The sequence below is a fragment of the Pollachius pollachius genome (genome assembly GCF_949987615.1).
Source record: "Pollachius pollachius genome assembly, chromosome: 13".
NCBI lineage: Eukaryota > Metazoa > Chordata > Actinopteri > Gadiformes > Gadidae > Pollachius > Pollachius pollachius.
In genome coordinates, this window is record NC_136946.1 from 630663 (window position 1) to 642178 (window position 11516).

The 11516-nt window shown below is 45.8% G+C and overlaps 1 protein-coding gene across 1 annotated transcript; it reads right to left on the reverse strand.

Moving 5' to 3' along the window:
* Positions 1–9: 9 nt before the first annotated feature.
* Positions 10–8627, reverse strand: LOC307084956 (uncharacterized protein). The gene is made up of 7 exons (XM_079749514.1): positions 8399–8627; positions 3344–3484; positions 2344–2499; positions 1884–2011; positions 1204–1353; positions 349–495; positions 10–224 (listed from the first exon to the last, which is right to left on the reverse strand). The coding sequence occupies exons 1-7, from the start codon at positions 8598–8600 to the stop codon at positions 57–59; spliced, it is 1092 nt and encodes a 363-aa protein (XP_079605640.1). The 5' UTR covers positions 8601–8627; the 3' UTR covers positions 10–56.
* Positions 8628–11516: the final 2889 nt, after the last annotated feature.

Consider the following 11516-nt stretch of genomic DNA (forward strand, 5'->3'; position numbering starts at 1 on the left):
GTTGATTACTCGAATATTACAAAGTCTTCAGTCTCCTTCCGACGGGGCCGACGCCCTCAATCGGTCGTCACGACAACGGCCGCGGCACTCTCCTCCGTAGGGTCCAGCGGCCGGAGGGCGTAGGCCGTCCCGTTGGGCTGCCCCCGCCCGCCGGGGGAGGAGGAGGGCGTCCCGGGACTGCTGGGCACCCCCAGCGGCTCCAGGGTCAACGTCACTTCCTCCACCTGGCAGGAAACAGGAAGTCAGGTCATGATCGGTCGACCCTCCCCCTGGGCTGCAGGGGTTGCGCTTAGGGTCCCGCCCCCTAGCTCACGAACCCCGGGACTAGAGGCTCGTTTGGTGATTCACCTTTGTCACCACGTCATCCTCCTCTTCTTCATCCAGCTGCTCTGAGAAGCCTTCTGACTCTGGCTCCTCCCCCAGGGTCTCCCCCCCGACCACGCCCCCGAGTATGCCATCAGGGGTCTGCCCACTCAGGTGTCCAACGATCTCCACCTGTAGACAGGTACAGGTCAATACATCACACACCTGTAGACAGGTACAGGTCAAGACATCATACACCTGTGGACAGGTACAGGTCAAGACATCATACACCTGTGGACAGGTACCCGTCAATACATCACACACCTGTAGACAGGTACCCGTCAATACATCATACACCTGTAGACAGGTACAGGTCAATACATCACACACCTGTAGACAGGTACAGGTCAATACATCACACACCTGTAGACAGGTACAGGTCAATACATCATACACCTGTAGACAGGTACAGGTCAATACATCATACACCTGTAGAGAGGTACAGGTCAATACATCATACACCTGTAGGCAGGTACAGGACAATATATCACACACCTGTAGACAGGTGCAGGTCAATACATCATACACCTGTAGGCAGGTACAGGACAATATATCACACACCTGTATACCTGTGGACGGCTGAACAATACACTAGGCTACCTGTAGACCGGTGAATACACCCCTAGGCTACCTGTAGACCGGTGAACAATACACTAGTCTACCTGTAGACCAGTGAGTACCGCCCTAGTCTACCTGTAGACAGGTCCAGGTGAATACATCGTACACCTGTAGTCAGGTACGGCAAATACCTCACATCTCTTCACATCAATAACAGACTGTAATTGTAGGTTAAGTCCAGAATGTCTCCAGGAGAGGAAGTGACCTGGCCAGGTGTGTTACCTGGTGGGTGTCCAGCTGAACTCCGCCCAGCTGGACTCCGCCCCACAGGTCAGCCAGGCGGGGGTGGGTGGGCACGCCCAGGCTGTGGATGGTGCTGTTGGGCGTGGCCTGCAGAGAGTGGGAGGCACTGTGGAGCCGGGGGTCCATGGACTGGGGGAGGGCGGGGGAGAGAGGGGAGGAGGGGTGAGAGAGGGGAGGAGGGGGGAGAGAGGGGAGGAGATGGTTCTTCAGACCTGGTTCTGTGTACTGGTAATGTACTTGTGTCACCTGCTGGTACTGAACTCGTTAGCACTACAGACCTGTTGCTGGTACTGAACGCTGAGCACTACAGACCTGTTGCTGGTACTGAACTCGTTAGCACTACAGACCTGTTGCTGGTACTGAACTCGTTAGCACTACAGACCTGTTGCTGGTACTGAACTCGTTAGCACTACAGACCTGTTGCTGGTACTGAACGCTGAGCACTACAGACCTGTTGCTGGTACTGAACTCGTTAGCACTACAGACCTGTTGCTGGTACTGAACGCTGAGCACTACAGACCTGTTGCTGGTACTGAACTCGTTAGCACTACAGACCTGTTGCTGGTACTGAACTCGTTAGCACTACAGACCTGTTGCTGGTACTGAACTCGTTAGCACTACAGACCTGTTGCTGGTACTGAATGCTGAGCACTACAGACCTGTTGCTGGTACTGCAGTAGCTGCTGGTTGTGGTACTGGTGGAGCTGGTACTGGTGGTGGAGCTGGTTCTGGTGGAGGTAACCCTCAAATCCCTCGCCTGGTGTACCGCCCCCCCCACTGCTGCAGCCTGTGACCAATCAGACACCCCAGCCGTCAGACCCTGCCCCCAGCCACTAGCACAGCAGCTAGCTGACATTAGCTGATGTTAGCTGATGCTGGCTTATAATGGCTGATATGAGCTCATCCAAGGTAATGTAAGCGGACGTTGGCTAATGTAAGCTATTTCTTGCTACTTTTAGCTAGCAATCAACAAGCTATCCCTTCCCCTGTTGAGTAAACAACAACATTTTTCTAACAATATTAACACGATCAGTGGAATAAGAGCTGGTTTAGGCCCAGGGTGCCGTGTCAGCCTGTAGCTGTGGTTCAGGTTGGACTAATAAAGTTGGGCTGACTCACTGGGGGCCATGATGAAGGAGCTGGCCGCGGGGGAGCCAATCCCCGAGGGCTGGCCGCTGATTGGCTCCCAGGCGTCAGAGGAGGAGAGGCAGTAGAGGCCCTGGGAGACGTAGGAGTGAGGCCAGACCTCGGCTGAGGAGTGGTGGAGCCCCGCGTCTGACGCAACATGTTAATAACATGCAGATACAACATGTTAATACCTAACAAACATAACATGACGTTAATAACATGAGGGTTAATACCATTACAGATATAACATGTTAACAACATGACAGACAGAACATGTTAATAACATGACAGATAGAACATGTTGTTAATACCTAACAAACTTAACATGATGTTAATAACATGAGGGTTAATACCATTACAGATATAACATGTTAACAACATGACAGACAGAACATGTTAAAAACATTACATATAGAACATGTTAACAACACGACAGATAGAACATGTTAAAGCATGACAGATATAACATGCTAACAACCTGACAGATATAACATGATGTTATAATATGACAGATATACACAGGGTGCGATTTGTGAAAAAACCAGAGGGGGGGATAATTTTGAGAAACATTTTAAAATGTTTCAAAATGAAGACGGACCCTGTGTATTTTGGTTGTTAATTATTACGATGTAATGGTGAAAATACTTTGGGTGGGGGGGATAATTTTTATCCCCACCGAGGATAAAAATAATTCAGCAGAGGGTAGGACGTGTAAACCAGAGGGGGGGATAATCCCCACCATCCCCACCGGCAAATCGCACCCTGGATATACATGTTAATAACATTAAAATGATGTTAACAACATGAAAGATATAACATGATGTTAATAACATGACAGATACAATATGATGTTAATAATATGACCGATACAACATGATGTCAATAACATGACAGATACAACATGATGTTAATAACCTAATAACAGATAAGAACTCATTAAAGGATAACTCGGGTTCTGACCGGTCCTTAAGGTCAGACCATGTTAGTGCACCTCTGCTGGTGATGCTGTCCTGGTTGCCCTCACTAAGATGGCCGTTGCTGCCCTGGTTAGACTCCGCCCCCAGGCTCTCCCCGTCCACAGAGTTCCAGCCAAACAGTGTAGCTTGAGAAATGGCAAACTGCTGCATGATGCCTGCACACACACACACACACACACACACACACTTGATTAATGAAAGTGCATCTGGAACTGCGACGCAGGCCCGTCAGCTGGCTTGTCATATGCCTACCAACGACTAGATGACTCTTAAAAGACGTATATATAAACAAGTGTATGCCCTAATCACGTAAATGTCATGCCTGATCACGTTGGGTAGAGGCGTTGCTGCCCTGTCTCCACAGAGACAACGCAGCGATATCATCATGAGCAGTTCTAACTGGAGAGAAAGTGAAATCTGCGAGCTGCTGATCATGTGAGAGAAGGTGATGCAGTCATATTAAACAAAGACGTTGAAAGATGGTGCGATCTACGAGAGAGACGCAGAGGAACTGTCCTGACGAGGCTTTTGTCGGATAAAAAACAAGTGGTCAGCAAAATAAAGATTATGTTGGCGTTTTTGCACTTAGTTAATCGCGTTTGTAGCCTACACTCAGACGTGAACTCATTCTTGCATGCGGGTGCCTTCATTCATAAAAAAATAACGTTATAATAACATTCGGGAACATGCAAATTACTCTAAAGAGGTCTAGACTCCGTGCGCAGCCCCGCCTTCTCCAGTGAACCAAGAATGCCCGCGCCGTGACGAACGGGGGATTTGACCCCCTCGGTTTTACACAGCAAACTTGAGATAAGACGGTGAAATCGCCGGGCGTGCCAAGCCTCGACCGAACCGGTTTGGCAGTGTAGAAAGGCCTTATGCTGGAGAGAGGGCAGTAGTGCGCACCTAAAAAAGCAGCCAACCACTCTTAAAACACTTCACACAACACAACACAACACACACACACACCACAGCGGGTACTGACTGCGCACACACACAAACCTCCGTTCCTAGCCTACTCACCATAAGAAGAGCTGTAGGCGAAGTAGCCTCATCAGAGACTCTACTACTACCAAAGTCTCAGAGCTTGGCGTCTTAAATCTTTTGTGGACTTTTGTCAGCAGCTCCTGCCTTTCTCTACGTGCAGTATCACACAAAAATACGTAATGTCGGGTCGCCATGGTTGTTGTATATAGGCCTATAGAGGGGGGTTCCGTTTCATTTAATATTGCATAGTTTCCAATAACTCCAAAAACGGTTGTGAAAAAAAAAAAGTTCACTGTATCCGGCCCTTTACATTTAAGCGAACAGATATAGATATTCAGTATTCAAAAAAATAAAAAATAATAATAATCATAAAACTTCAGAATAATGTGGCGGGCCAGTTATGGCCCACGGGCCGCCAGTTGCCAACCCCTGCCCTAAGCTGCCCTGCGAGCACTGATAGAGATCTCTCTGTAGTCAACGACATCTGTATAGTTCCACGTTCACTTACATATTACGGTGAAGTATGTCAGGATATAAGGTAAAGGGTTACAGTGAAGCCAAACGTTAAACACTCTACTATTATCAGGTGCATAGTGTTATTATGGTGGTAGGTGGTGTTATAGTGGTGTTAGTAGGTGGTGTTAGTAGGTGGTGTTATAGTGGTGTTAGTAGGTGGTGCTATAGTGGTGTTAGTAGGTGGTGTTATAGTGGTGTTAGTAGGTGGTGTTATAGTGATGTTAGTAGGTGGTGTTATAGTGGTGTTAGTAGGTGGTGTTAGTAGGTGGTGTTATAGTGATGTTAGTAGGTGGTGTTAGTAGGTGGTGTTATAGTGATGTTAGTAGGTGGTGTTATAGTGGTGTTAATAGGTGGTGTTAGTAGGTGGTGTTACAGTGGTGTTAGTAGGTGGTGTTAGTAGGTGGTGTTATAGTGGTGTTAGTAGGTGGTGTTAGTCGGTGGTGTTATAGTGGTGTTAGTAGGTGGTGCTATAGTGGTGTTAGTAGGTGGTGTTATAGTGATGTTAGTAGGTGGTGTTTTAGTGGTGTTAGTAGGTGGTGTTAGTAGGTGGTGTTATAGTGATGTTAGTAGGTGGTGTTAGTAGGTGGTGTTATAGTGATGTTAGTAGGTGGTGTTATAGTGGTGTTAGTAGGTGGTGTTAGTAGGTGGTGTTATAGTGGTGTTAGTAGGTGGTGTTATAGTGGTGTTATAGTGGTGTTATAGTGGTGTTAGCAGGTGGTGTTAGTAGGTGGTGTTATAGTGGTGTTAGTAGGTGGTGTTATAGTGGTGTTAGTAGGTGGTGTTATAGTGGTGTTAGTAGGTGGTGTTAGTAGGTGGTGTTAGTAGGTGGTGTTAGTAGGTGGTGTTATAGTGGTGTTATAGTGGTGTTAGTAGGTGGTGTTAGTAGGTGGTGTTATAGTGGTGTTAGTAGGTGGTGTTAGTAGGTGGTGTTAGTAGGTGGTGTTAGTAGGTGGTGTTAGTAGGTGGTGTTATAGTGGTGTTAGTAGGTGGTGTTATAGTGGTGCTATAGTGGTGTTAGTAGGTGGTGTTATAGTGGTGTTATAGTGGTGTTATAAGGTGGTGTTAGTAGGTGGTGTTATAGTGGTGTTAGTAGGCGGTGTTAGTAGGTGGTGTTATAGTGGTGTTAGTAGGTGGTGTTAGTAGGTGGTGTTAGTAGGTGGTGTTATAGTGGTGTTAGTAGGTGGTGTTATAGTGGTGTTATGGTGGTGTTAGTAGGTGGTGTTATAGTGGTGTTATAGTGGTGTTAGTAGGTGGTGTTAGTAGGTGGTGTTATAGTGGTGTTAGTAGGTGGTGTTAGTAGGTGGTGTTATAGTGGTGTTAGTAGGTGGTGTTATAGTGGTGTTAGTAGGTGGTGTTAGTAGGTGGTGTTATAGTGGTGTTAGTAGGTGGTGTTAGTAGGTGGTGTTATAGTGGTGTTAGTAGGTGGTGTTAGTAGGTGGTGTTATAGTGCTGTTAGTAGGTGGTGTTATAGTGGTGTTAGTAGGTGGTGTTATAGTGGTGTTAGTAGGTGGTGTTATAGTGGTGTTAGTAGGTGGTGTTATAGTGGTGTTAGTAGGTGGTGTTATAGTGGTGTTAGTAGGTGGTGTAAGTAGGTGGTGTTATAGTGGTGTTAGTAGGTGGTGTTATAGTGGTGTTAGTAGGTGGTGTTAGTAGGTGGTGTTATAGTGGTGTTAGTAGGTGGTGTTATAGTGGTGTTATAGTGGTGTTAGTAGGTGGTGTTATAGTGGTGTTAGTAGGTGGTGTTAGTAGGTGGTGTTATAGTGGTGTTATAGTGGTGTTAGTAGGTGGTGTTATAGTGGTGTTATAGTGGTGTTAGTAGGTGGTGTTATAGTGGTGTTAGTAGGTGGTGTTAGTAGGTGGTGTTATAGTGGTGTTATAGTGGTGTTAGTAGGTGGTGTTATAGTGGTGTTAGTAGGTGGTGTTATAGTGGTGTTAGTAGGTGGTGTTAGTAGGTGGTGTTATAGTGGTGTTATAGTGGTGTTAGTAGGTGGTGTTATAGTGGTGTTAGTAGGTGGTGTTATAGTGGTGTTATAGTGGTGTTAGTAGGTGGTGTTAGTAGGTGGTGTTATAGTGGTGTTATAGTGGTGTTAGTAGGTGGTGTTAGTAGGTGGTGTTAGTAGGTGGTGTTATAGTGGTGTTAGTAGGTGGTGTTAGTAGGTGGTGTTATAGTGGTGTTATAGTGGTGTTAGTAGGTGGTGTTATAGTGGTGTTATAGTGGTGTTAGTAGGTGGTGTTAGTAGGTGGTGTTAGTAGGTGGTGTTATAGTGGTGTTAGTAGGTGGTGTTAGTAGGTGGTGTTATAGTGGTGTTATAGTGGTGTTAGTAGGTGGTGTTAGTAGGTGGTGTTAGTAGGTGGTGTTATAGTGGTGTTAGTAGGTGGTGTTAGTAGGTGGTGTTATAGTGGTGTTATAGTGGTGTTAGTAGGTGGTGTTATAGTGGTGTTAGTAGGTGGTGTTATAGTGGTGTTAGTAGGTGGTGTTATAGTGGTGTTATAGTGGTGTTAGTAGGTGGTGTTAGTAGGTGGTGTTAGTAGGTGGTGTTATAGTGGTGTTATAGTGGTGTTAGTAGGTGGTGTTAGTAGGTGGTGTTATAGTGGTGTTATAGTGGTGTTAGTAGGTGGTGTTAGTAGGTGGTGTTAGTAGGTGGTGTTATAGTGGTGTTAGTAGGTGGTGTTAGTAGGTGGTGTTATAGTGGTGTTATAGTGGTGTTAGTAGGTGGTGTTATAGTGGTGTTATAGTGGTGTTAGTAGGTGGTGTTAGTAGGTGGTGTTAGTAGGTGGTGTTATAGTGGTGTTAGTAGGTGGTGTTAGTAGGTGGTGTTATAGTGGTGTTATAGTGGTGTTAGTAGGTGGTGTTAGTAGGTGGTGTTAGTAGGTGGTGTTATAGTGGTGTTAGTAGGTGGTGTTAGTAGGTGGTGTTATAGTGGTGTTAGTAGGTGGTGTTATAGTGGTGTTAGTAGGTGGTGTTATAGTGGTGTTAGTAGGTGGTGTTATAGTGGTGTTAGTAGGTGGTGTTAGTAGGTGGTGTTATAGTGGTGTTAGTAGGTGGTGTTATAGTGGTGTTATAGTGGTGTTAGTAGGTGGTGTTAGTAGGTGGTGTTATAGTGGTGTTATAGTGGTGTTAGTAGGTGGTGTTATAGTGGTGTTAGTAGGTGGTGTTATAGTGGTGTTAGTAGGTGGTGTTAGTAGGTGGTGTTATAGTGGTGTTAGTAGGTGGTGTTATAGTGGTGTTATAGTGGTGTTAGTAGGTGGTGTTATAGTGGTGTTAGTAGGTGGTGTTATAGTGGTGTTAGTAGGTGGTGTTAGTAGGTGGTGTTATAGTGGTGTTAGTAGGTGGTGTTATAGTGGTGTTATAGTGGTGTTAGTAGGTGGTGTTAGTAGGTGGTGCTATAGTGGTGTTAGTAGGTGGTGTTATAGTGGTGTTATAGTGGTGTTAGTAGGTGGTGTTAGTAGGTGGTGCTGTAGACAGGTGGAGCAGTGAGGCGGAGCTGCCTTGCTCAGAGACTCCTCCCCCTGGGGGGTGGAACCGGCCGGCCCCGCCCCCTGTGGGAGGAGCTACGGGGGCTCACCTGCGGCGAAGCGCGCCTCCTTCTCGCCGTCGCTCAGGTCGCTGTAGGCGTCGTTCTCCAGGCGGCGCTGCCTGTCCTGCTGCAGGGTGGCCCGGCCCGCCCCCCCCGGCCCGGCCGATGGTCTGCCCCAGCTCTGCCACTCGATCATGTGGGCCACGCGGCCCTGCGCCATGGCCGTGGGCTTGGTCACCTTGTCCTTCATGGAGCGGCTCACACCTGGAGGGGCGCGCACGCACACACACATACAGACGCACGCACGCACGCACACACACACACAGGCACGCACGCACGCACACACGCACATACACACGCACACACATACAGACGCACGCACGCACATACACATACAGACGCACACACACACACGCACACATACACACGCACACACATACAGACGCACTCACGCACATACACATACAGACGCACACACACACACACACACACATACACACGCACACACATACAGACGCACGCACGCACGCACACACATACACATACAGACGCACACACACACACGCACGCACACACACGCACACACATACACACTCACACACCCACATACACACACACCCACATACATACATGCGCACGAACACACATACACACCGTACACATACGTAAACACGCACACACACACATACATACACACAAATGCACGCACATATATACACACGCACGCACGCACATACATATATACACACGCACACACACACACATACATAAACACCGTCCACGCACATACATACACACATACATACATACATATATACACACGCACGCACACACATACATATGTACACATACACAGGCACGCACACACATACGCACACACCCACATACACACACACCCACATACATACATGCGCACGAACACACATACACGCCGTACACATACGTAAACACGCACACACACACATACATACACACAAATGCACACACATACATACACGTTAGTTTAAAGAGGAGTCCACCTCCATCAGGCTCAACAGACAGGGTGTGTGTGTGCGTGCACGTGTTGTTTGGTTGTGGGTGTGTGTGACGTTATGAAGGGTGTGTTATGGTAATGGTGTGTATAATGGTGAGTATTGGATGGGTTAGCATTAGCATTAGCATTAGCATTAGCCTGGTAGCATGCGTCCTCGGCTCTGTGAGACTCAAGGCTGGAGGATCTGCACACGTATGACCTTTGACCTTCAACCTTTTCCGTTTTGAAGTTAAATGTGAAGGGGTATGAATAGATATGGGTAGGTTAGTGGTTTGAGTTAAATGTGAAGGGGTATGAATAGATATGGGTAGGTTAGTGGTTTAAGTTAAATGTGAAGGGGTATGAATAGATATGGGTAGGTTAGTGGTTTAAGTTAAATGTGAAGGGGTATGAATAGATATGGGTAGGTTAGTGGTTTAAGTTAAATGTGAAGGGGTATGAATAGATATGGGTAGGTTAGTGGTTTAAGTTAAATGTGAAGGGGTATGAATAGATATGGGTAGGTTAGTGGTTTAAGTTAAATGTGAAGGGGTATGAATAGATATGGGTAGGTTAGTGGTTTAAGTTAAATGTGAAGGGGTATGAATAGATATGGGTAGGTTAGTGGTTTAAGTTAAATGTGAAGGGGTATAAATAGATATGGGTAGGTTAGTGGTTTGAGTTAAATGTGAAGGGGTATAAATAGATATGGGTAGGTTAGTGGTTTAAGTTAAATGTGAAGGGGTATGAATAGATATGGGTAGGTTAGTGGTTTAAGTTAAATGTGAAGGGGTATGAATAGATATGGGTAGGTTAGTGGTTTAAGTTAAATGTGAAGGGGTATGAATAGATATGGGTAGGTTAGTGGTTTAAGTTAAATGTGAAGGGGTATGAATAGATATGGGTAGGTTAGTGGTTTAAGTTAAATGTGAAGGGGTATGAATAGATATGGGTAGGTTAGTGGTTTAAGTTAAATGTGAAGGGGTATGAATAGATATGGGTAGGTTAGTGGTTTAAGTTAAATGTGAAGGGGTATAAATAGATATGGGTAGGTTAGTGGTTTAAGTTAAATGTGAAGGGGTATGAATAGATATGGGTAGGTTAGTGGTTTAAGTTAAATGTGAAGGGGTATAAATAGATATGGGTAGGTTAGTGGTTTAAGTTAAATGTGAAGGGGTATAAATAGATATGGGTAGGTTAGTGGTTTAAGTTAAATGTGAAGGGGTATAAATAGATATGGGTAGGTTAGTGGTTTGAGTTAAATGTGAAGGGGTATAAATAGATATGGGTAGGTTAGTGGTTTAAGTTAAATGTGAAGGGGTATGAATAGATATGGGTAGGTTAGTGGTTTAAGTTAAATGTGAAGGGGTATAAATAGATATGGGTAGGTTAGTGGTTTAAGTTAAATGTGAAGGGGTATGAATAGATATGGGTAGGTTAGTGGTTTAAGTTAAATGTGAAGGGGTATGAATAGATATGGGTAGGTTAGTGGTTTAAGTTAAATGTGAAGGGGTATGAATAGATATGGGTAGGTTAGTGGTTTAAGTTAAATGTGAAGGGGTATAAATAGATATGGGTAGGTTAGTGGTTTAAGTTAAATGTGAAGGGGTATAAATAGATATGGGTAGGTTAGTGGTTTAAGTTAAATGTGAAGGGGTATAAATAGATATGGGTAGGTTAGTGGTTTAAGTTAAATGTGAAGGGGTATAAATAGATATGGGTAGGTTAGTGGTTTGACCCTTTAACCTTTATGACCTTCCAGAGACTAGAGGTCCTCTTGAGTCAAAATGTTGAGAGGATGAGCAGAAACACTGATTTCTGATTGGTCGGTTCTGTCAACTCGGCCAAAATTAACTATTTCTAACCCTAACCTTAACTAACCATCTCTAACCTAACACCTAAACTAACCATCTGTAACTAGTTAGAGATGGGTAGGGGTCAAGCCTCAACCTAACACCGGGGTTTGACCCCTGACCTCTAGGACTGCCTCACGTGGGGGGGGGGCTGAGGGGGAGGTGACAGACAGACAGACAGACAGACCGACAGACAGACAGACCTGACAGAGAGGACGGGGGGGAGGTGACAGACAGACAGACAGCCAGCAGACAGACAGACAGCCAGGCAGGCAGGCAGACAGACAGGCAGGCAGGCAGG

Bases quoted from the DNA above. Each gene is read 5' to 3' on its own strand.
- LOC307084956 (XM_079749514.1), bottom strand. From the start codon at position 8,600: ATGAAGGACAAGGTGACCAAGCCCACGGCCATGGCGCAGGGCCGCGTG. The intron at 2,500-3,343 runs GTGCACTAACAT...ATGTTGCGTCAG, and splicing joins GGACAGCATCACCAGCAGAG to ACGCGGGGCTCCACCACTCC. The intron at 1,354-1,883 runs GTCTGTAGTGCT...GCCCTCCCCCAG, and splicing joins TACTGCAGTACCAGCAACAG to TCCATGGACCCCCGGCTCCA.